A 25,950-nucleotide genomic window follows, 5' to 3' on the forward strand; every position below is an offset into this window, starting at 1 on the left:
TGTATCTTTGGTCCTCGGGTTTAAAAGGACAGAGCAAGTGCTGGAGTGTTAGTCACCTCAGCTCACTCTGAAAATGGCTGGACGGTATTCAGGCGAAACATTAGAAGAAGAAGTTGAATTTATGTGGCTGCATGCCCGAAATTTTATGGAACATCCACAATATTCCTCATATTTCATAAATGGTTTCAAATGGGATTTTGGCAAATGATAGCGGGCAAAGAGGAGAGTGAAACTTCCTGGCAGATTAAAACTGTGTGCCTGCCCAAGATTTGAACTCGGCATCTTTGTCTTTCACGGGCAAGTGCTCTACCATCCAAGCTACCCAAGCATGACTCACGACCTGTCATCACAGCTTCAATCCTACAAGTAGCTCGTCTCTTACCTTCCAAACTTCACAGAAGCTCTTCTGTGAACCTTGCAGAACTCGCACTCCTGGAAGAAAGGATATTGCGGAGACATGGCTTAGCCACAGCTTGGAGGATGTTTCCAGAAAGAGATACACACTCTGCAACAGATTGTGTGCTGATATGAAGCTTTCTGACAGGTTAAAACTGTGTGCCAGACTGAGACTCAAACTCGGGACTGAAAGGCAAAGGTCCAGAGTTTGAGTCTCAGTCCGGCACACAGTTTTAATCTGCCAGGAAGTTTCATATCAGTGCACACTCCACTGCAGAGTGAAAATCTATTCTGGAAACATCCCCCAGGCTGTGGTAAGCCATGTTTGCGCAATATCCTTTCTTCCAGGAGTGGTAGTTCTGGAAGGTTTGCAGAAGAGCTTCTGTGAAGTTTGGAAGGTAGGAGACAAGGTACTGGCAGAACTGAAGCTGTGAGGATGGGTCATGAGTCGTGCTTGGGTAGCTCAGATGGTAGAACACTTGCCCGCGAAAGGCAAAGGTCCCGAGTTTGAGTCTCAGTCCAGCACACACTTTTAATCTGCCAGGAAGTTTCATATCGGTGCACACTCCGCTGCAGAGTGAAAATCTCATTCTGGAAAGAGGAGAGTATTCTACAGTATTGTTATTATGTAAAAGTTCATTATCTACCGTGTCATTCCAATAACTACAGATTTTTTTTTTTTTTTTTTTTTTTTTTTTTTTTTTTTTTTTTTTTTTTTTTTTGTGAAAGAAGTAATTTTTAAGGGCCATCGACAGCTAGTGAAATGAGAAAGGTTATGGGTTTTGGAACAACATAAGTAAGATTTACAAATTTAATTTGTACTGAGAATGTGCTTTTTCATAAGGTACATCTACATTTATACTCCGCAAGCCACCCAACGGTGTGTGGCGGAGGGCACTTTACATGCCACTGTCATTACCTCCCTTTCCTGTTCCAGTCGCGTATGGCTTGCGGGAAGAACGACTGTCTGAAAGCCTCCGTGCACACTCTAATCTCTCTAATTTTACATTCGTGATCTCCTCGGGAGGTATAAGTAGGGGGAAGCAATATATTTGATACCTCATTCAGAAACGCACCCTCTCGAAACCTGGCGAGCAAGCTACACCGCGATGCAGAGCGCCTCTCTTGCAGAGTCTGCCAATTGAGTTTGTTAAACATCTCCGTAACGCTATCACGGTTACCAAATAACCCTGTGACGAAACGCGCTGCTCTTCTTTGGATCTTCTCTATCTCCTCCGTCAACCCGATCTGGTACGGATCCCACACTGATGAGCAATACTCAAGTATAGGTCAAACGAGTGTTTTGTAAGCCACCTCCTTTGTTGATGGACTACATTTTCTAAGGACTCTCCCAATGAATCTCAACCTGGTACCCGCCTTACCAACAATTAATTTTATATGATCATTCCACTTCAAATCGTTCCGCACGCATACTCCCAGATATTTTACAGAAGTAACTGCTACCAGTGTTTGTTTCGCTATCATATAATCATACAATAAAGGATCCTTCTTTCTATGTATTCGCAATACATTACATTTGTCTATGTTAAGGGTCAGTTGCCACTCCCTGCACCAAGTGCCTATCCGCTGCAGATCTTCCTGCATTTCGCTACAATTTTCGAATGCTGCAACTTCTCTGTATACTACAGCATCATCCGTGAAAAGCCACATGGAACTTCCGACACTATCTACTAGGTCATTTATATATATTGTGAAAAGCAATGATCCCATAACACTCCCCTGTGGCACGCCAGAAGTTACTTTAACATCTGTAGACGTCTCTCCATTGAGAACAACAGGCTGTGTTCTGTTTGCTAAAAACACTTCAATCCAGCCACACAGCTGGTCTGATATTCTGTAGGCTCTTTACTTTGTTTATCAGGCGACAGCGTGGAACTGTATCGAACGCCTTCCGGAAGTCAAGAAAAATAGCATCTACCTGGGAGCCTGTATCTAATATTTTCGGGGTCTCATGAACAAATAAAGCGAGTTGGGTCTCACACAATCGCTGTTTCCAGAATCCATGTTGATTCCTACAGAGTAGATTCTGGGTTTCCAAAAACGACATGATACTTGAGCAAAAAACATGTTCTAAAATTCTACAACAGATCGACGTCAGAGATATAGGTCTATAGTTTTGCGCATCTGCTCGACGACCCTTCTTGAAGACTGGGACTACCTGTGCTCTTTTCCAATCATTTGGAACCTTCCGTTCCTCTAGAGACTTGCGGTACACGGCTGTTAGTAGGGGGGCAAGTTCTTTCGCGTACTCGGTGTAGAATCGAATTGGTATCCCGTCAGGTCCAGTGGACTTTCCTCTGTTGAGTGATTCCAGTTGCTTTTCTATTCCTTGGACACTTATTTCGATGTCAGCCATTTTTTCGTTTGTGCGAGGATTTAGAGAAGGAACTGCAGTGCGGTCTTCCTCTGTGAAACAGCTTTGGAAAAAGGTGTTTAGTATTTCAGCTTTACGCGTGTCATCCTCTGTTTCAATGCCATCATCATCCCGGAGTGTCTGGATATGCTGTTTCGAGCCACTTACTGATTTAATGTAAGACCAGAACTTCCTAGGATTTTCTGTCAAGTTGGTACATAGAATTTTACTTTCGAATTCACTGAACGCTTCACGCATAGCCCTCCTTACGCTAACTTTGACATCGTTTAGCTTCTGTTTGTCTGAGAGGTTTTGGCTGCGTTTAAACTTGCAGTGAAGCACTCTTTGCTTTTGCAGTAGTTTCCTAACTTTGTTGTTGTACCACGATGGGTTTTTCCCGTCCCTCACAGTCTTACTCGGCACGTACCTGTCTAAAACGCATTTTACGATTGCCTTGAACTTTTCCATAAACACTCAACATTGTCAGTGTCGGAACAGAAATTTTCGTTTTGATCTTTTAGGTAGTCTGAAATCTGCCTTCTATTACTCTTGCTAAACTGATAAACCTTCCTCCCTTTTTTTATATTCCTATTAACTTCCATATTCAGGGATGCTGCAACAGCCTTATGATCACTGATTCCCTGTTCTGCACATACAGAGTCGAAAAGTTCGGGTCTGTTTGTTATCGGTAGGTCCAAGATGTTATCTCCACGAGTCGGTTCTCTGTTTAATTGCTCGAGGTAATTTTTGGATAGTGCACTCAGTATAATGTCACTCGATGCTCTGTCCCTACCACCCGTCCTAAACATCTGAGTGTCCCAGTCTATATCTGGTAAATTGAAATCTCCACCTAAGACTATAACATGCTGAGAAAATTTATGTGAAATGTATTCCAAATTTTCTCTCAGTTGTTCTGCCACTAATGCTGCTGAGTCGGGAGGTCGGTAAAAGGAGCCAATTATTAACCTAGCTCGGTTGTTGAGTGTAACCTCCACCCATAATAATTCACAGGAACTATCCACTTCTACTTCACTACAGGATAAACTACTACTAACAGCGACGAACACTCCACCACCGGTTGCATGCAATCTATCCTTTCTAAACACCGTCTGTACCTTTGTAAAAATTTCGGCAGAATTTATCTCTGGCTTAAGCCAGCTTTCTGTACCTATAACGATTTCAGCTTCGGTGCTTTCTATCAGTGCTTGAAGTTCCGGTACTTTAGCAACGCAGCTTCGACAGTTTACAATTACAATACCGATTGCTGCTTGGTCCCCGCTTGTTCTGACTTTGCCCTGCACCTGTTGAGGCTGTTGCCCTTTCTGTACTTGCCCAAGGCCATCTAACCTAAAAAACCACCCAGTCCACGCCACACAACCCCTGCTACCTGTGTAGCCACTTGCTGCGTGTAGTGGACTCCTGACCTATCCAGCAGAACCCGAAACCCTACCACCCTATGGCGCAAGTCGAGGAATCTGCAGCCCACACGGTCGCAGAACCGTCTCAGCCTCTGATTCAGACCCTTCACTCGGCTCTGTACCAAAGGTCCACAGTCAGTCCTGTCGACGATGCTGCAGATGGTGAGCTCTGCTTTCATCCCGCTAGCGAGACTGGCAGTCTTCACCAAATCAGATAGCCGCCGGAAGCCAGAGAGGATTTCCTCCAATCCATAGCGACACACATCATTGGTGCCGACATGAGCGACCACCTGCAGATGGGTGCACCCCGTACCCTTCATGGCATCCGGAAGGACCCTTTCCGCATCTGGAATGACTCCCCCCGGTATGCACACGGAGTGCACATTGGTTTTCTTCCCCTCTCTTGCTGCCATATCCCTAAGGGGCCCCATTACGCGCCTGACGTTGGAGATCCCAACTACCAGTAAGCCCACCCTCTGCGACCGCCCGGATCTTGCAGACTGAGGGGCAACCTCTGGAACAGGACAAGCAGCCATGTCAGGCCGAAGATCAGTATCAGCCTGAGACAGAGCCTGAAACCGGTTCGTCAGACAAACTGGAGAGGCCTTCCGTTCAGACCTCCGGAATGTCTTTCAGCCCATGCCACACCTTGAGACGAGCTCCCACTCTACCACAGGTGAGGGATCAGCCTCAATGCGGGCAGTATCCCGGGCAACCACAGTCGTAGTCCGATCGGGGGGTGCGTGGGACGAGCTGGCCGTCCCCGACAAACCCCCATCCGGACCCCCACAGTGATGCCCATTGGCAACAGCCTCAAGCTGTGTGACCGAAGCCAACACTGCCTGAAGCTGGGAGCAAAGGGATGCCAACTCAGCCTGCATCCGAACACAGCAGTTGCAGTCCCTATCCATGCTAAAAACTGTTGTGCAAAGAACGTCTGAACTAATCTACAGAGAGCGCAAACAAATAGACACAAAATTTAAACGGTTATTAAAATACAAGATTGCCTAGTAAATGCAGTAGTGCTGCTACTTGCGCACTGCTGACACACTGTTTGGTGGCGGAAGGTGACTATGCGATTTTACACTATTCAGGTACTAAAACATGATGCTACAACTCTCAAATACTATAATACGCCCGAAATTTATGAATTAAACAATGCAAGTACCAAAAACACGCAAAGAAATTAAGAATTAAACTATGTAACAAATGAGTGAGCTAGGAGTATACGACTTGCTGCTGCAGCTGCTTATCCAACGGCGGCAGGGAGCACACTGGCTGTGAACAACCGACACTGGCCGTTCAAAACAAATACAGAAGACAGACGACTATGCGATTTTACACTATTCAGGTACTAAAACGCGATGCTACAACTCTCAAATACTATACAATACTGACTTTACTATACCTCAGTTCCCCACTTAATAAACCACTGTTTCAGAAATCTCTCACAATTGTGTATGCACAACATGTTAGTGAGGTGAGACAGTGTAAACTCGGCTGTGTCTTATAAAAAGAAGCAAATTTTGACATTACAACTAGAAATATGTCTAGGTTTTACTCCAAAATTGCCATTCGTGATGCTCCTCTGAAAGTTACAAGTGGTTAACAAGTAAGATGAAAATAAATCACTGCATTTTCGGTGGCATTCTTTTTAGGTACTAATGAAAGCAGAGGTGACAGTAGATATTTTTTGAGTGTAGGCTTCAGTTTAGAATGGCATTTCCCCTACAGCCCCCCACTACTGCCAATCTCCTCACGCACATCCCCAGTCAATGTGCATCTGGAGACCATGGCATTTTATGTGCACTATACTAGGCAGTAGTTGAGAGAGGAGAAGACTCTCTGGGCAATGCTCACCAGGTAAATAGTATTTTCAAGCCCAGTGCTGGACTAAGATACGCCACATGCTATTGAGGCTCTTTGTAAACTTAATGTATTAATAGTATGGGGTGCAGGCAATAGTTTGGTGAACAACCTCAATTATTCAATTAAGGATGACATCCAGCACATCACTGGAAGTAGTCCTGACACTAGTGTGAGGATCATGTCATTCTTTGATTGGTATTGTAAGCACTTGATGAAACAATCTGTGAAATATGTTAATGCACAGTTTGGAGAGCATTCACACAAGGGTATAATTGAAGTATCATTCCTCACTCAGTAATATCATATGTTGCATGTTTTACATGTGAATAGTTCTGATAAGGGACTACTTGCACAGCAAATTTCCATCATCATTTGTTCTGACCAAAGAAGTAGGCATGCTATTCTAATGATTTCTTATCTTTTCTCCAAGACTTTTCTTCAGTAAATTCTTATGAAAGACTGAGCTACTGAACAAATGTAATTGTGCTTGAAACAGCTCTTAACAAAGTAAAATACTGCAGCTAGAAGAAATCCATGAATCCTACATCAACATAGGATGTACCAGTTCACCGATTTTGGAATCAACTGAAAATATTGTTTACTTTATTTGTATAAAATTCTTGCAGTGAAATAATTCAGTCCATGGTGACCATTGCTTAGTGATCAAGATAGGTAATATCTGTTTCCACCTTTAGTGTTACAAGAACAAAATTTCAGGACGGAAACAGAAAAATAAAATGCTGTGGGGTGCATAAAAAGACGCAGTGGCATTGAAATATTACTGTTTTTCAAGTCACCATTATTTTTATTGTGTATAATAAAAGAGATGCATAGCAATAAACAGCCATGTAAAAAGGACAAAAAACTACTAACAAGCACACATTTCAAAAGTTAAACAATTTTTCATCCTTTGATCACATCTATCTGTTGCTCAGCACCACTTCTGCTTGGTGAGTAGTGATCCAGTACCTCATTAGAAACATTGAACTATATTCCACCAGAGATTTTTCATTGATTCTTAATTAACTTTTTGTTTGTTGTAAGTCTATTGTAACTCCTTGTCCTTTTGCAGATGAAGGTTTTCACAGTGTTTTAATACAATAAATCTTCTCAGGTTTCTTTGTGTATCAATTCACAGTGCATCCCCAGGTTTTTGAGAGGCATCTACCCTGTTTCCAACTTTTGCCAAGTGTTGGTACATCACAGTCAGACTCATTATAGAGCCACTGGCAGCAACTCATATTTCAATTCTTACAATAGTAGTTCACAACAATTTTGTTGGACAACAGAGGATGGTAGATGCGAACTGACAGCCACATAAACACAAGACTGGAGCAGTGATAAATTGTTATGAAGCAACCATTATAGGAACTGAAATATTAACTGCTGCTGATGACTATAAAATGAGACACTGTGATAAAAGAGCACTAAGCCAGAAGATGGAAGAAGAGTATATATCTTCTGAGAAGTTGAGGGCTCACTTCAAATCGATGCGACAAGAAATGTGAGGAAATTATATTCCTTTCCTGTATTTTCCTGTATCGCTAATGACACGCAATATCTATCTATAGCAGCTATCATCATAGTTTTCTATTTAGATTTTCATAATTTTATTCTGTTTGTTTTCACGTTTGGCTCCATTAATAAACATGATTACATTTTGACATTAAATGCACCTGACAGCTTAGCAAGTTTTCTGGAAAAAGGATTTCTGGTTTTTCTATTTAAAATGTGCAAAATTTCTTTTACAAAAATATTGTCATTGCTGAACACAGTTTCTGAAGCAAACATTCTAAAGATTCAATGCTCTCCGCCATAGAAAGAAATGTCTGTCGTACAATGTTCAAACTTACATTGAGGAGTGTCGGTTTCCCTTCCCATTCTGCTTCTGCCAGTGCACTCCTCTCACACCATCCCATTCCACCCCAAGAAACACTTTTCCAACAATAAAAATATACTTGTATTTACTTTGTGGCAATGTTAACTGAGCATCTTCATGCTGTTTGTAACAGGTAGAGACAGAGAAACCTGCAGAAATTGGCTCGTTTCGCTTACAACGAGCTTACGGAGATGTACGTGGCCGTCGTGAGTTGGAGGCCAACTTCCATGACGAGTATGTGGGACCAGAATGTCAGTACCTTATACGTAATTTACGTCCAAAGGAACCAGTCACCTTGCGAGTATGTTGCCGCGAAGACAGTGAACTTGCACCGTGGAGTGCTTGGTCTGTGTTACATGTTGCTGCCACCTCATTACCACCATTTTGTAAGTTGACTGTATGAAAAAATGGAAAGAAACATGAACCATAAATGTACTTTTTATGATAGTAATTCTGCACAGCATTATTGACTCATAAATAATGGAATTAGGAGATATAATTTATCAATTGAATTAAACAATGGAAAATCCAGGATGGAATGTAACAATACAAGAGAAGGAAAGTTACTATTCGCCATATAGTGGAGATGCCGAGTCACAATAGGCAGTTTAAAAAGATTCACACAATCATAGCTTTCAGCCATTAAGGCCTTTGTCAGCAGTAGACACACATACACACTCACGCAGGAGCAAATTGCACACACGTCTGCAGTCTCAGAGAGCTGAAACTACACTGCGAGCAGCAGCACCAGTGCATGATGATTGGAGTGGCGACTGGGTGGGGGTAAGGAGGAGGCTGGGGCAGGGATGGAGAGGGATATTTGGTGGGAGTGGTGGACAGTGAAGTGTTGCAGTTTAGACAGAGGGCAGGAGAGAAGGTACGGAGGAGGGAGGGGGTAAGTAGCAGAAAGGAGAGAAATAAAAAGAAATTAAAAGACTGGGTGTGGCGATGAAATGACAGCTGTGTAGTGCTGGAGTGGGAACAGGGAGGGGTCTGGATGGCTGAGGACAGTGACTAACGAAGGTTGAGGCCAGGAGGATTATGGGAACATAGGATGTATTGCAGGGAAAGTTCCCACGTGCATAATTCAGAAAAGCTGGTGTTGGTGGGAAGGATCTATATGGCACATGCTGTGAAGCAGTCATTGACATGAGGGGTATCATGTTTGGCAGCATGTTCAGCTACAGGGTGGTCCACTTGTTTTTAGCTTGTAAATCACATGACTGGTTTCACAGGTAGCCCTGCATTTGATCAGATAGGTGATATTAGTGACCAGACTGGAGTAGGTGGTGGTAGGAGGATGTGTGCGACAGGTCTTGCATCTAGGTCTACTACAGGGGTAGGAGCCATGAGGTAAGGGATTGGGAGCAGGGGTTGTGTAAGAATGGACAAGTGTATTGTGTAGGTTTGGTGGACGGCGGAATACCATGGTAGGAGGGGTGGGAAGGATAGTGACTGGGACATTTCTCATTTCAGGGCACGACGAGAGGTAATCGAAACCCTGGCGGAGAATGTAATTCAGCTGCTCCAGTCGCGGATGGTACTGAGTTATGGGGGGAATACTCCTCTGAGGCCAGACTGTGGGACTTTGGGAGGTGGTGGGAGACTGGAAAGATAAGGCACGGGAGATTTGTTTTTGTACAAGGATTGGAGGATAATTACAGTCAGTGAAGGCATCAGTGAGACCCTCGGTATATTTAGAGAGGTACTGTTCGTCACTGCAGATGCGATGACCATGGGTGGCTACGCTATACGGAAGGGACTTCTTGGTATGAAACGGGTGGCAGCTGTCGAAGTGGAGGTATTGCTGGTGGTTAGTAGGTTTGATACGGATGGAGGTACTGATGTAGCCATCTCTGAGGTGGAGGCCAACATCTAGGAAGGTAGCTTGTTGGGTTGAGTAGGACCAGGTGAAGCAAGTGAGAGAGAAGTTGTTGAGGTTCTGGAGGAATGTGAAGAAGGTGTCCTCACCTTCAATCCAGATAGCAACGATGTCTTCAATGAATCTGAACCAGGTGAGGGGCTTAGGATTCTGGGTTTTTAGGAAGGATTCCTCTAGATGGTTCATGAATAGGTTAGCATAGGATGGTGTCATGTGGGTGCCCATAGCCGTACCGCGGATTTGTTTGTAGGTAATGCCTTCAAAGTAGAAGAAATTGTGGGTGAGGATATAGTTGGTCATGGAGACAGGAGGTTGTTGGTTTGAAATCCATAGGGCGTCTGGAAACGTAGTGTTCGATAGCAGTAAGGCCATGGGCATTAGGAATGTTAGTGTACAGGGAGGTGGCATCAATGGTGACGAGCAGGGCAACGTGTGGTAAAGGGAAAGGAACTGTGGAGAACTGGTCGAGGAAATGGTTGGTATCTTTTATATAGGAGGATAGGTTCTGGGTAATAGGGTGAAGGTGTTGGTCTACAAGAGCAGAGATTCTGTCAGTGGGGGCACAGTAACTGGCCACAGTGGGCTGTCCTGAGTGGTTGAGTTTATGGACTTTAGGAATCATGTAGAAGGTGGGAGTGCAGGGGTAAGTAGAGAGATGGACTCTGGGGAGAGATTCTGGGATGGGCCTAAGGATTTGAGTAGTGACTGGAGATCCTGCTGGATTGGGATCACTGTGGCATGGTTTGTAGGTGGAAGCATCTGACAGCTGACGGAGTCCTTCTGCCACATAATCCTTGCAGTTCAAAACTACGGTGGTGGAGCCTTTGTCTGTAGGTAGGATTATAAGATCGGAATCAGTTTTTAGACAGTGGACTGTGGTTCTTTCTGCAGATGTAAGGTTAGTATGCATGTTGAGGGATTTGGGGAATGATGGTGAGGCAAAGTTCGAGGATAAGAAATTCTGTAAAGTTAACAGGGGGTGGTTTGGAGGCAGTGGGGGTGGATCACAGTTGGATGGAGGAATGAACTGAGTTAGGCAAGGTTGAGTATTGGTCTTTGGTTGAGTCTGATTGGTCGGGTTGGTGGCCAAAAAGTGTTTCCACTGTAGGGACAGGGAGAAGAAGAGAAGATCTTTAACTAGTCCTGTATTGTTGAATTTGGGAGTGGGGCAAAAGGTGAGATATTTGGAAAGGACTGATATTTCTGTGGGACTGAGGCTTCTGGAGGAAAGGTTCATGACTGTTTTGTGGGTCTGTTTAAGTTTTGAGTTCTGTGTGGTGGTGGGAGGAAGTTTTGGAGGGTGGGGTAAGTGTAGTAGGTCTGCAAGACAGGGTTTGTTAGCTATGAGGGGGCGTGGGGGAGGTTGTTGTAGAAAGGGTGTGGTACTCCGAGGTGGGAGTAGGAAGTGAGGAGGATGGAGAGCTTTTTGAAGTGGTGTTGTGTATGTTGCTCTAGTTCCTGCAGGGCAAGAGTTTCAGTGTGTGTTATGGGTTCCATGAATTTGGGATTACTTTGCAGGAGAATTTTGCGAATGGAGAGAAGGTGCTGCAAGGAAGATTGGGCTTGGTTGATATGGTTTTGTAGGACTATGTAGGTGAGGGCTAAGGATTGGCGGAATCTGAACAGGTGGAAGTCATTGTGGAAGGAGGGGTGGCAACCAGAGATGGGTAATTTGTTGGTAAGGCCATTAGGGAGGATTTAATGACCCAAGCAACAATGCAGGAACAGTATGTGGGACTGGGATCTGGCTAGAGATAAGGAAACTTTTCTGTATTGATGCAGATGGAAGGAGCAAGGATCCATGATGGTGCAAAATTGCGAAAAAATACATAAGAAAGTAGAATTACGTCCAAAAAATTACGCAAAAATACACCCAAACACGTGTGAAAAGTATGAAATGTATCCACAGGGGGTAAAAAGAGATGAAAACTGAGGAAGATGATAATAGTGGAAGGCAAAAACTTACTAAAACAGGTTTGAGGACAGATAAGCATAGAGAAAGGGGGGGGGGGCAGATGTGACTGGATGAGGTGGATTTAGTGGGTGCGAACAGGGATAGAATGGAGAAAGTGGGAAGGGGGGGGGGGGGGGTGGTTCGTAGTTAGAGCTGTAAGATCGTGTGGCACTGGAAAAGTGCAGGAGATAACACACCTTCCACCTAAACAAGCCCGCAACACAGTCATGAAACTTTCCTCCAGAAGCTTCACCCTCGCAGAAATATCAGTCCTTTCCAAAGGCCTCACCTTTTGCCCCAATCCCAAATTGAACTATGCAGGAGTAGTTGACCTTGCCCCTTCTCCCAGTCCCTACAGTGGAAACACTTTTTCGCCACCAACCCGACCAATCAGACTCAACCAAAGATCAATATTGAACCTTGCCTAACTCAGTTCACTCCTCCATCCAACCGTGATCCACCCCCACTGCCTCCAAACCACCCCCTGTTAACTTCACAGAATTTCTTATCCTCGAACCTTACCTCACCATCATTACCTAAATCCCTCAACATGCATACTAACCTTACATCCGCAGAAAGAACCGCAGTCCACTGTCTAAAAACTGATCCTTATCTTATAATCCTACCTGCACACACAGGCTCCACCACTGTAATTTTGAACCGCAAAGTTTACGAGGCAGAAGGACTCCGTCAGCTGTCAGATGCTTCCACCTACCAACCATGCCACAGCGATCCCAATCCAGCAGGATCTCCAGTCACTACTCGAATCCTTAGGCCCATCCCAGAATCTCTTCCCAGAGTCCATCTCTCTACTTATCCCTACCACTCCCCGCACTCACACCTTCTACATGATTCCTAAAGTCCATAAACCCAACCACCCAGGACGCCCCATTGTGGCCTGTTACTGTGCCCCACTGAGAGAATCTCTGCTCTTGTAGACCAACACCTTCAACCTATTACCCAGAACCTATCCTCCTATATAAAAGATACCAACCATTTCCCTCGACTGACTCTCCACAGTTCCTTTCTCTTTACCACACGTTGCCCTGCTCGTCACTGGTGATGCCACCTCCCTGTACACTAACATTCCTAATGCCCATGGCCTTACTGCTATCGAACACTACGTTTCCAGGCGCCCTATGGATTCCAAACCAACAACCTCCTTCCCAATCTCCATGACCAACTATATCCTCACCCACAATTACTTCTACTTTGAAGGCATTACCTACAGACAAATCCGCGGTACGCCTATGTGCCCCGCATGGCACCATCCTATGCTAACCTATTCATGAGCCATCTAGAGGAATCCTTCCTAAAAACCCAGAATCCTAAGCCCCTCACCTGGTTCAGTTTCATTGAAGACATCTTTGCTATTTGGATTGAAGGTGAGGACACCTTCTTCACATTCCTCCAGAACCTCAACAACTTCTCCCCCATTTGCTTCACCTGGTCCTACTCAACCCAACAAGCTACCTTCCTAGATGTTGACCTCCACCTCAGAGATGGCTACATCATTACCTCCGTCCATGTCAAACCTACTAACCCCCAGCAATACCTCCACGACAACAGCTGCCACCTGTTTCATACCAAGAAGTCCCTTCCGTACAGCATAGCCACCCATAGTCGACGCATCTGCAGTGACGAACAGTCCCTCTCTAAATATACTGAGGATCTCAGTGAAGGCTTCACTGACTGTAATTATCCTCCCATCCTTGTACAAAAATAAATCTCCCATGCCTTATCTTTCCAGTCTCCCACCACCTCCCAAAGTCCCACAGTCCGGCCACAGAGGAGCATTCCCCTCGTAATTCAGTACCATCCGGGGCTTGAGCAACCAAATTACATTGGCCGCCAGGATTTCGATTACCTCTCATCATGCCCTGAAATGAGAAATGTCCTACCCACTATCCTTCCCACTCCTCCTACTGTGGTATTCTATCGTCCACCAAACCTACACAATATACTCATCCATTCTTACACAACCCCTGCTCCCAATCCCTTACCTCATGGCTCCTACCCCTGTAATAGACGTAGATGCAAGACCTGTCCCAGACATCCTACCATCACCTACGCCAGTCCGGTCACTAACATCACCTATCCGATCAAAGGCAGGGGTACCTGACAGCTTGGTCGTTTGAATCTTCAGGTTTTGGCGGCGCAAGGACTGTTCCATTAAGTTTCGGGTGTGCAGCTGCAAGAAATCTCCTTCTTCTAATATTTCGGCTGTATAATGTTCAGCCATCTTCAGAGTGAGCCGCAAGACTGTCTTGCGGCTCACTCTGAAGATGGCTGAACGTTATACAGCTGAAATATTAGAAGAAAAAGGAGGTTTCTTGCGGCTGCACACCCTAAACTTAATGGAACAGTCTTTGCGCCGCCAAAACCTGAAGATTCAAACCAACAAGCTGTCTGTCCGCATGAACGGCCACCGACAAACTGTGGCCAAAAAACAAGTGGACCACCCTGTAGCTGAACCCACTGCCAAACATGATACCCCTCATCTCAATGACTGCTTCACAGCATGTGCCATATAGATTCTTCCCACCAACACCAGCTTTTCTGAATTGTTCATGTGGAAACTTTCCCTGCAATACATCCTATGTTCTCGTAACCCTCCTGCCCTCAACCTTCGTTAGTCATTGTCTCACCTGTCCAGCCCCTCCCTGTTCCCACTCCAGCACTTCACAGCCGTCATTTCACCGCCACACCCAGACTTTTAATTTATTTTTATTTTTATTTGTCTTCTTTCTGCTACTTACCTGCTCCCCCCTCCGCACTTCTCTCCTGCCCTCCATCTAAACTGTAACACTCCACTGTCTGCCACTCCCACCAACTATCTCTTCCCATTCCTGCCCCAGCCTCCTCGTTACCTCCACCCAGTCACCACTCCCATCATGCACTGGTGCTGCTGCTCGCAGTGTAGTTTCAGCACTCTGAGACTGCAGAGGTGTGTGCAAGTTTTGCTTGCTTGTGTGTGTGTGTGTGTGTGTGTGTGTGTGTGTGTGTGTGTGTGTACTGCTGACAAAGGCCTTAATGGCCAAAAGCTATGATAAGTGTGAATCTTTTTATTGTGCCTATTGTGACTCAGCATCTCCACTATACGGTGAGTAGCAACTTTCCTCCTCTCGTATTGTTATCAATTGAATTGTTTGTTATGACATGTATCTTATCATTAAAATGAGGTAGCAATGGAAATTTCTCTTGATCAAGAATCTTGAGAGAAACTGGTGCATTCTCGAAATCTGAAATAGCATCTTCAGAGAAAGTGAATAATGGTGCACTATTTGAAGACCTATCGGTCACCAACTAGTATTAGTTTCAGTAAATTTCTCTAGTATCATGGCAGTTATGTTGGTTCAAATGACCACATCTCGTATTATCTATCAGGGCACATTTGAAAAATCTGCTTTGACGACTTTATGTGTAGGTTAATGTAACTAAGTTGTTTATTTAAAAAGAGAGTGACAAACCAATCATAGTATAATGAAGTATGGTATTTTCGTGCAGAAGGGAAAATGTGATCCATAAGATACTCAGTATCCTCCAGTCTGTGATTGCAAGACACATGGTATCATATTCAGATCTGTTGTTGATTTATAAATATTTTTTGTGATCACTGACTGGAGAATAAAGAATAATCCCAGTTTAGATTATCTTAAGAAACAAGCTAGATTTTTGAAACTTCTTACAACTGTTTGCTGGACTAGGGTTTTAACACAAGTCTCTTGCCTTTCATTGGCAAGTGTTCTACTGACAGAGCTATCCAAACATGACCCATGAGCCACCCTCACAGTTCGACTTTCTCCATTACCTCAGTTTCTATCTTCTAAACATCACAGAAGTTCACCTGCACACACATCTTGTGAAACATGTGGAAACACTGTGTGTGCGAGTGCGTTGTGAATTCTGCTGTCATAAATAAATACACAAATAAAAGATCTGAATGTTTTATGTTGTTATAAATATAATAGGAGTGTAATTACATTAGCAAAAGTATTATTGCTATGTGAAGTAAGGTAAAAATGGTGTAAAAAGTGTGTTTTTCTTATTGTGCCTACAGTCATAAATCTAGGTCTGGTCTTATGTTTGAGAATAAAATGGACAGAATAACATAAATTTCTTTCTAATTTGTTTCACTGTATCTAGCGTTAAAACCAGTCGGCCATCTGTGATAAGATATGTGTGGATGGTGATGCAGAGTCATTAGGGCAATTGCAGTGGAAAAGAGAATGGGGTGATCAGTGGGGCTTTTCATGGGATTGTAGGTTACACCAGAAGGACCATAAAATTGGTGAACAGGAGGTGAAGATTTGTGGTAGCTGTAATGGAAAAAAGTGAAACATTGCTGGAAAAAGGTGGCAAGAACTGGGTGAACACAGGTTAATTTTGTTAGCAAATCAAAATTCAACTAAGCAATAGATTTAGCTTGCTACTATAATTAAAGAGGGGGAGAGCCTCATACTGATGTAGAGAAATGTATGGTGCAGCAGAACAGTCCTAAGAAACTTACAGATAAGTCAGTGGAAAATTGAGACAGGAAAGCAAGAGTTCTGCTATTAGGAAGCAATTGTGGGAGGGGTGTAGGCCAGCAGATACAGGAGAAATTACGTACAGAGTATCAAATCACAAGTTTTGTGAAACCAAGTGTTAGCCGTAGCCTGGTAACAGAAAACCTAGTGCAAATGTGCAAGGTTTTTAACAAAGAAGATCAGGTGTTAATAGTGGGGAGAGCTAGAAACAGTCTGGCTAAAAATGAAAAATATAGTATTATGTGTGACCTGGGAAAATGAGAGTAACTACTGAACACACAAATGTAGTTTTGAGCAGGTTGTGTGGTGCCGTAATCAGCTCTGGGTTATCTCTGCTGTAAACCAAGTAAATATGGAGCTGAAAGGGTTCTTCTGATTAATGCAAAATATCATATTGGTTCTGTTCCATTAGTTGCTGTAGGAAGATGGGGATATACTTCTCATGGCTTACACCTGAATAGCAGAGATAAGTACAAGTTATCATAGCTACTTGCATAAAACATAAAGCACACAGAAGCAAAACCTGTTGGTTGTTGGGGTCAAGTGAGACACCAGCATTAAGTCGGATTCACAATTCAGATAGACAGCACTAAAGGAAATAAAATTGACACAGGCTGTCAGTTCATTCTACAGTAATAGAGTGAAAATTGAGATCAGTTTGTTTCATTGGGATATTAGGGAGTTAAAAAATGATGTATGCAAGAACTTAATAGTTGGAAAGAAACTGATATCATTTGACTGTCTGACACCAGTCAGTGGTTGTAAGTTAGTTGCATTTTCATGTGGATCCAGTATGGATAAAGGAGCAGTTGTCACATTCATAAAAGGGAATATTAATAGAAAAACGTAGAAATGTTAAATTTTCTGTAGATCAGGCTATAGAAGCATGTGCTTCTAAGTTACTATTGGGAAATATATTTGCAGGTCACCACCAAGTAATTGGGAAATTTTCATGAAAAATTCTGATGAATTTTACTGGACTCTCTGTGAAACATAAGAAAGGGATTATTAATCTGTGGTGGTTTTAAAGTAATTTTATTGAAAGAATTGATAGAGAAATTGATCTGGAGGTGCTTTTATAGTTTAGTATCAGTCACAAAGTACTCTACCTGAATCTCTCAAGATAGTAGTATCCTTATAAATAATGTGTTCATTCAACAACCAGAATTTACAGAAAAACATGCCAATATGGTAATAAATGGATTGTCAGGTCATGCTGCACAATTAGTCATATAATATAACTTGCTTCATGTACAGTTCAGAAACCTGTAAGAAAACAGTGATGCTGTTTAATGACCAAGTTATTGAAGAAAGCTTAAAACATGTTGACTGGGGTGAGGCTAATCCGATCTCTAAATTCAGCATATTTCTTAATGAGTTCCTGTCCATTTGTGAAAGCAGTTTTCTAAAAAGATAATTTAGTGTAATAATGGCAAGTCATTACAGAAACTTTGGATAACTGCAGTTTTCAGAATGAAAAAAGAATATGTACAAAGTAGCCAGAAGAAGTAATGACTCAGAAGTGCTTTATTACAAACAGTACCATAATGTATTAAGATCAACAACAACAACGACAACAACAAAACTCGAAAATTGTAAACTTTTGTCTGAAATTGACAGATTAAATAGCAAAATAAAACCCATATGTAATATCGTTAAAAAGAGAGACAGGGAAAGAAGCCTTGGAAGACGACATTATTTCTGTTTCAGAATGAGAGCATTGTAAAAGATAATTCATGTTTGTTGTTGTTGTGGTCTTCAGTCCTGAGACTGGTTTGATGCAGCTCTCCATGCTACTCTATCCTGTGCAAGCTTCTTCATCTCCCAGTACCTACTGCAACCTACATCCTTCTGAATCTGCTTAGTGTATTCATCTCTTGGTCTCCCTCTACGATTTTTACCCTCCACGCTGCCCTCCAATGCTAAATTTGTGATCCCTTGATGCCTCAAAACATGTCCTACCAACCGATCCCTTCTTCTAGTCAAGTTGTGCCACAAACTTCTCTTCTCCCCAATCCTATTCAATACCTCCTCATTAGTTATGTGATCTACCCACCTTATCTTCAGCATTCTTCTGTAGCATCACATTTCGAAAGCTTCTATTCTCTTCTTGTCCATACTAGTTATCGTCCATGTTTCACTTCCATACATGGCTACACTCCATACAAATATTTTCAGAAACAACTTCCTGACACTTAAATCTATTCTCGATGTTAACAAATTTCTCTTCTTCAGAAACAATTTCCTTGCCATTGCCAGTCTACATTTTATATCCTCTCTACTTCGACCATCATCAGTTATTTTACTCCCTAAATAGTAAAATTCCTTTACTACTTTAAGTGTCTCCTTTCCTAATCTAATTCCCTCAGCATAACCCGATTTAATTTGACTACATTCCATTATCCTTGTTTTGCTTTTGTTGATGTTCATCTTATATCCTCCTTTCAAGACACTGTCCATTCCATTCAACTGCTCTTCCAAGTCCTTTGCTGTCTCTGACAGAATTACAATGTCATCAGCGAACCTCAAAGTTTTTATTTCTTCTCCATGAATTTTAATACCTACTCCAAATTTTTCTTTTGTTTCCTTTACTGCTTGCTCAATATACAGATTGAATAACATCGGGGACAGGCTACAACCCTGTCTCACTCCTTTCCCAACCACTGCTTCCCTTTCATGCCCTTCGACTCTTATAACTGCCATCTGGTTTCTGTACAAATTGTAAATAGCCTTTCGCTCCCTGTATTTTACCCCTGCCACCTTCAGAATTTGAAAGGGAGTATTCCAGTTAACATTGTCAAAAGCTTTCTCTAAGTCTACAAATGCTAGAAACGTAGGTTTGGCTTTTCTTAATCTTTCTTCTTAGATAAGTCGTAAGGTTAGTATTGCCTCACGTGTTCCAACATTTCTACGGAATCCAAACTGATCTTCCCCGAGGTCCGCTTCTACCAGTTTTTCCATTCGTCTGTGAAGAATTCGCGTTAGTATTTTGCAGCTGTGACTTATTAAACTGATAGTTCGGTAATTTTCACATCTGTCAACACCTGCTTTCTTTGGGATTGGAATTATTATATTCTTCTTGAAGTCTGAGGGTATTTCGCCTGTCTCATACATCTTGCTCACCAGATGGTAGAGTTTTGTCATGACTGGCTCTCCCAAGGCCATCAGTAGTTCTAATGGAATGTTGTCTATTCCCGGGGCCTTGTTTCGACTCAGGTCTTTCAGTGCTCTGTCAAACTCTTCATGCAGTATCTGATCTCCCATTTCGTCTTCATCTACATCCTCTTCCATTTCTATAATATTGTCGTCAAGTTCATCGCCCTTGTATAAACCCTCTATATACTCCTTCCATCTTTCTGCTTTCCCTTCTTTGGTTAGAACTGGGTTTCCATCTGAGCTCTTGATATTCTCTTTAATTTTCCTGTAGGCTGTATCTATCTTACCACTAGTGAGATAAGCCTCTAAATCCTTACATTTGTCCTCTAGCCATCCCTGCTTAGCCATTTTGCACTTCCTGTCGATCTCATTTTTGAGATGTTTGTATTCCTTTTTGCCTGCTTCATTTACTGCATTTTTATATTTTCTCCTTTCATCAATTAAATTCAATATTTCTTCTGTTACCCAAGGATTTCTACTAGCCCTCCTCTTTTTACCTACTTGATCGTCTGCTGCCTTCACTACTTCATCCCTCAGAGCTACCCATTCTTCTTCTACTGTATTTCTTTCCCCCATTCCTGTCAATTGTTCCCTTATGCTCTCCCTCAAACTCTCTACAACCTCTGGTTCTTTCAGTTTATCCAGGTCCCATCTCCTTAAATTCCCACCTTTTTGCAGTTTCTTCAGTTTCAATCTGCAGTTCATAACCAAGAGATTGTGGTCAGAATCCATATCTGCCCCTGGAAATGTCTTACAATTTAAAACCTGGTTCCTAAATCTCTGTCTTACCATTATATAATCAATCTGATACCTTTTAGTATCTCCAGGATTCTTCCAGGTATACAACCTTCTTTTGTGATTCTTGAACCAAGTGTTAGCTATGATTAAGTTATGCTCTGTGGAAAATTCTACAAGGCGGCTTCCTCTTTCATTTCTTCCCCCCAATCCATATTCACCTACTATGTTTCCTTCTCTCCCTTTTCCTACTGACGAATTCCAGTCACCCATGACTATTAAATTTTCGTCACCCTTCACTACCTGAATAATTTCTTTTATTTCATCATACATTTCTTCAATTTCTTCATCATCTGCAGAGCTAGTTGGCATACACTCCTGGAAATTGAAATAAGAACACCGTGAATTCATTGTCCCAGGAAGGGGAAACTTTATTGACACATTCCTGGGGTCAGATACATCACATGATCACACTGACAGAACCACAGGCACATAGACACAGGCAACAGAGCATGCACAATGTCGGCACTAGTACAGTGTATATCCACCTTTCGCAGCAATGCAGGCTGCTATTCTCCCATGGAGACGATCGTAGAGATGCTGGATGTAGTCCTGTGGAACGGCTTGCCATGCCATTTCCACCTGGCGCCTCAGTTGGACCAGCAGACGTGCAGACCGCGTGAGACGACGCTTCATCCAGTCCCAAACATGCTCAATGGGGGACAGATCCGGAGATCTTGCTGGCCAGGGTAGTTGACTTACACCTTCTAGAGCACGTTGGGTGGCACGGGATACATGCGGACGTGCATTGTCCTGTTGGAACAGCAAGTTCCCTTGCCGGTCTAGGAATGGTAGAACGATGGGTTCGATGACGGTTTGGATGTACCGTGCACTATTCAGTGTCCCCTCGACGATCACCAGTGGTGTATGGCCAGTGTAGGAGATTGCTCCCCACACCATGATGCCGGGTGTTGGCCATGTGTGCCTCGGTCGTATGCAGTCCTGATTGTGGCGCTCACCTGCACGGCGCCAAACACGCATACGACCATCATTGGCACCAAGGCAGAAGCGACTCTCATCACTGAAGACGACACGTCTCCATTCACGCCTGTCGCGACACCACTGGAGGCGGGCTGCACGATGTTGGGGCGTGAGCGGAAGACGGCCTAACGGTGTGCGGGACCGTAGCCCAGCTTCATGGAGACGGTTGCGAATGGTCCTTGCCGATACCCCAGGAGCAACAGTGTCCCTAATTTGCTGGGAAGTGGCGGTGCGGTCCCCTACTCCACTGCGTAGGATCCTACGGTCTTGGCGTGCATCCGTGCGTCGCTGCGGTCCGGTCCCAGGTCGGCGGGCACGTGCACCTTCCGCCGACCACTGGCGACAACATCGATGTACTGTGGAGACCTCACGCCCCACGTGTTGTGCAATTCGGCGGTACGTCCACCCGGCCTCCCACATGCCCACTATACGCCCTCGCTCAAAGTCCGTCAACTGCACATACGGTTCACGTCCACGCTGTCGCGGCATGCTACCAGTGTTAAAGACTGCGATGGAGCTCCGTATGCCACGGCAAACTGGCTGACACTGACGGCGACGGTGCACTAATGCTGCGCAGCTAGCGCCATTCGACGGCCAACACCGCGGTTCCTGGTGTGTCCGCTGTGCTGTGCGTGAGATCATTGCTTGTACAGCCCTCTCGCAGTGTCCGGAGCAAGTATGGTGGGTCTGACACACCGGTGTCAATGTGTTCTTTTTTCCATTTCCAGGAGTGTATAAACTTGTACCACTGTAGTAGGCATGGGCTTTGTGTATATCTTGGCCACAATAATGCGTTCACTATGCTGTTTGTAGTAGCTTACCCGCACTCCTATTTTTTTATTCATTATTAAACCTACTCCTGCATTACCCCTATTTGATTTTGTATTTATAACCCTGTAATCACCGGACCAAAAGTCTTGTTCCTCTTGCCACCGAACTTCACTAATTCCCACTATATCTAACTTTAACCTATCCATTTCCCTTTTTAAATTTTCTAACCTTCCTGCCCGATTAAGGGATCTGACATTCCACGCTCCGATCCGTAGAACGCCAGTTTTCTTTCTCCTGATAACGACGTCCTCTTGAGTAGTCCCCGCCCGGAGATCCGAATGGGGGACTATTTTACCTCCGGAATATTTTACCCAAGAGGACGCCATCATCATTTAATCATACAGTAAAGCTGCATGTCCTCAGGAAAAATTACGGCTATAGTTTCCCCTTGCTTTCAGCCGTTCGCAGTACCAGCACAGCAAAGCCGTTTTGGTTAATGTTACAAGGCCAGATCAGTCAATCATCCAGACTGTTGCCCCTGCAACTACTGAAAAGGCTGCTGCCCCTCTTCAGGAACCACACGTTTGTCTGGCCTCTCAACAGATACCCCTCCGTTGTGGTTGCACCTACGGTACGGCCATCTGTATCGCTGAGGCACGCAAGCCTCCCCACCAACGGCAAGGTCCATGGTTCATGGGGGGGAATTCATGTTAGCAAAAGCAAAAGTGAAACAGTACACTGAAGAAGCACTACAGAGAACATTTAGTGAATAAAAAATTAATCTCACATCACCATCTGAATTAAGGAAGGTGATCATGATTTTAAAAAGTAAAAGTTCATATGTGGTGGATAACATCTACAAGACACTAAAAAGTTTTGGCCCTAGAATATGTGATATTCTGAGTCATTTTTATGTAATGCTTCATTAACTCAATGTGTTTCCCCAGAAATAATGAAATATGCCATTTTTAGATGCCTCTCTTAAACGGGTGACCAACAGATGTCAATAACTGCTGCCCAGTGTTACTCCTTACATCATTTTCTAAAATTTTTGAGAAGGTAGAGTACTCCAGGGTTTTCACCAAACTGTGTAGTAATGGAATAATTAGTCAGTCACAGTTTGGATTTCAAATGGATCATACTATTTATATATCTACTGATCACTAATAAAATCTTTAAATGATAAAATATAACCAGTTGGGATCTTTTGTGATTTACCAATGCCATTAGACTGTGTTAGTCACAATATTCTGTTAGAGAAGTTAATTTTTTATGAAATTCCTATTTCAGCAAATGTCTGGTTTAGTTGTTATTTGAGAAACAGAACATACAGTTTGAATAATGCAAAGGGAAACACTACATCATCTGCATGGTGAGGAACTGCAGTAGCAGTCTCTCAGGGTTTGATCATTAAGCCACTATAGGTGTACCTGTATGTCAGTGATCTGCCATTTTATTTGAATCAAGAGGCAGAATTAGTCCAGTTTGCAGATGATACAAGCATTGCTATAAAGCTGAGTGAAAAAGCATCAGCAGACAAAGTAGTAAATGATGTTTTGTGGAAGTTACCGAATGGTTTTGTGCTAATAGGGTAGCTTTAAACTTCAAAAAATACAGTTCATTCAGCTTTATTCTGTCAAAACAATCCCACTTCATATTAACCTAGTATGCCAAAAAGTAGTGGCAAACAGGGTAAAAAATTGTAAGTTCTTTGGTGTGCATATTGATGAACTCAAAAAACTACATAGTAGGCATGGTAAAATGTTTAGGTGCAGCTACTTTTGCCACAAGAATAATTGCAAACTTTGGTAATATAGAAGTCAGTGAGTTACCATATTTTTGTTTATGGATGTCTTACAGGATAATGTTCTGTGGTTAGACCTTGCTTGGGCAAAAAATATTCATTACAGAAAGGAAATTAGATTTGTGTGTGGCATTCACAGACATACATCTAGCAGAGCTTTCACTAAGCAGCCGTAAATACTAACTACAGCCTCATAGTCCATTTATTCACTTATAGAATTTACTATCAACAATTCATGTAACTTCGAGAATAACAGAGATATTCAGAAGTTCAACACTAGAAGAAAAATAAGGATCTGTATTATCCCTTAATAAATCAAATTTGGCAGAAAATGGTGTGAAATATGCAGATATAAAACTATTTGACCATCTACCCATATAAATAAAATGTCTGACTAATAGCAGAAGTGTTTTCAGATGTAGCTTAAAGGTGTTTCTCCTTAACAACTCCTATCCTTAGGGGAACTCATGAATAAAGATAATTAGTCATTTAAATAAAAACTGTAAATAGCCAGCAGAACTAAATAACAAGGAGTTGGGGAAGAAAGGGTATTGAGGGAACATGAATTAGTCACAGCATGGGTGATTGTTTACAGAACAAATTTTCACTCTGAAACTTGCTGACAGATTAAAATTATGTGCTGAATCAGGACTCAGACCTCGGACATTGCCTTTTGCAGGCAAGTGCACAACCAACTGAGTTATCCAAGCATGACTCAGAACCCACCTCCGTAACTCTACTTTGCCAATAACCTATGTCCTCAATTTGCAGGCAAGTGCTCGCTTACACTTGACTGTAACATGCAGTAATCCCAGGTTTGAATCACAGTCTGGCACCCAGTTTTAACCTGCCAGGAAGTTTCAAATCAGTGCACACCCAACTGCAGACTGAAAATTCATTCCGGAATTTAGCGTATTGTTATCATTGAACAAAGTTATGAGTTCCTAATTTGTTGAATTATGTTTTATCTTCCCTTTATTTTCTGCTATTTACATGCAGAATGTGGCAGCCAAGACTGGCCATCCAGAATATATCCAGAATGAGTAAACATATCAGTATTCAGTTTTTGTTAAGCTTTAGCAGACTATGTGGTGATTTTTCTGACATAGCCAAGTCATTTTTGACAATTATAGCTGTAAAATTGTGACAGCGGACTCAAACAAAATAATGTGTGTGATGGTATTTCATCGAATAGTAACAGGGTAACAGTGCCACAAATCACTGTCCCACCGACAGTAGAACAGCTAAACAAACACGACTCAGGTATGGTTTGTGAGTTTACTCGCACACTTGAGGATCATCAGTCTACATTCTGCTATTGTAGCCATCAGACAACTTGCTAATTAAGCTGTTTAGACTTACACAATGTATACAATAGAAAAAAGTCAATATTGCTTTCATTTATGGCGAATGTCTTCAAACTCTTAGAACCCCCCAGGGGGCTCACCACTCTTTGGCGGGTTCGTGCTTGGCTACCATGAGGCCCCAGCCTTTGCAGCATTTTTCCCTTCCGTGCTGCATGTCTATCCTCTAGCTATTCTTTTTCTCCTCCCTTTGGGGAACATGTCTGTGGAATTCTTGGGAATGTACTGCATTCTGTTGCTGATGTATGAACAGTCCCACCTTTGTTTTTGGCCCCCTTTTCCCTTTGTTTGTTTCCCTTCTCCTCTCGTTCCTCTGCTTCGGCATTTGAGGATCCTCTTTTATCTTCTTCGATGTTTGAGGCTTCTCTTTTTTCCTTTTCCTCCCTGTGTGCTCCTGAAGGGCAGCCCATGCATCTGACGCATAAAAGGTGATAGGGTAAAACATAATTCTCAGCCCTGGGTCGACAGGTAAGGTTCGCACATATCCCCTGGAACAGGCTTTAATCTACCCCTCCCTCACATCATTTGTTGATTGTCACTGACTTCAAATTAACTTTTTCAGTAAACTTCCAGAGTAGTAAGATTTACAATAAACTTTTTACTTATCTTCTTTTCTCATAGTTAGCTCCAGTTCTTCGTGTCTAGGGGCTGATTCTTGAAGCTGAAAAAGTTATATTACAAGTTCTCATGCTTACAATTGATATAAATAATGCTGGAGTATTGCCTGAGAAGTAATTTCTGTTTCTGTAATTTTTGTTCTTTTCATTTTTCTAGGCCA

General features: G+C 42.9%; 1 protein-coding gene across 1 annotated transcript in view; it reads left to right on the forward strand.

Annotated features, from left to right (window-relative positions):
• LOC126457877 (cytokine receptor-like factor 3) overlaps positions 1-25,950 on the forward strand; it is a 139,140-nt gene that overhangs the window by 62,486 nt on the left and 50,704 nt on the right. Inside the window, exon 4 of the mRNA XM_050094546.1 lies at positions 8,070-8,322. Coding sequence (XP_049950503.1) covers positions 8,070-8,322 — 253 coding nt within the window. The remainder of the gene's footprint in view (positions 1-8,069; positions 8,323-25,950) is intronic.

Source organism: Schistocerca serialis, chromosome 2 (assembly GCF_023864345.2).
Source record: "Schistocerca serialis cubense isolate TAMUIC-IGC-003099 chromosome 2, iqSchSeri2.2, whole genome shotgun sequence".
Classification (NCBI taxonomy): domain Eukaryota; kingdom Metazoa; phylum Arthropoda; class Insecta; order Orthoptera; family Acrididae; genus Schistocerca; species Schistocerca serialis.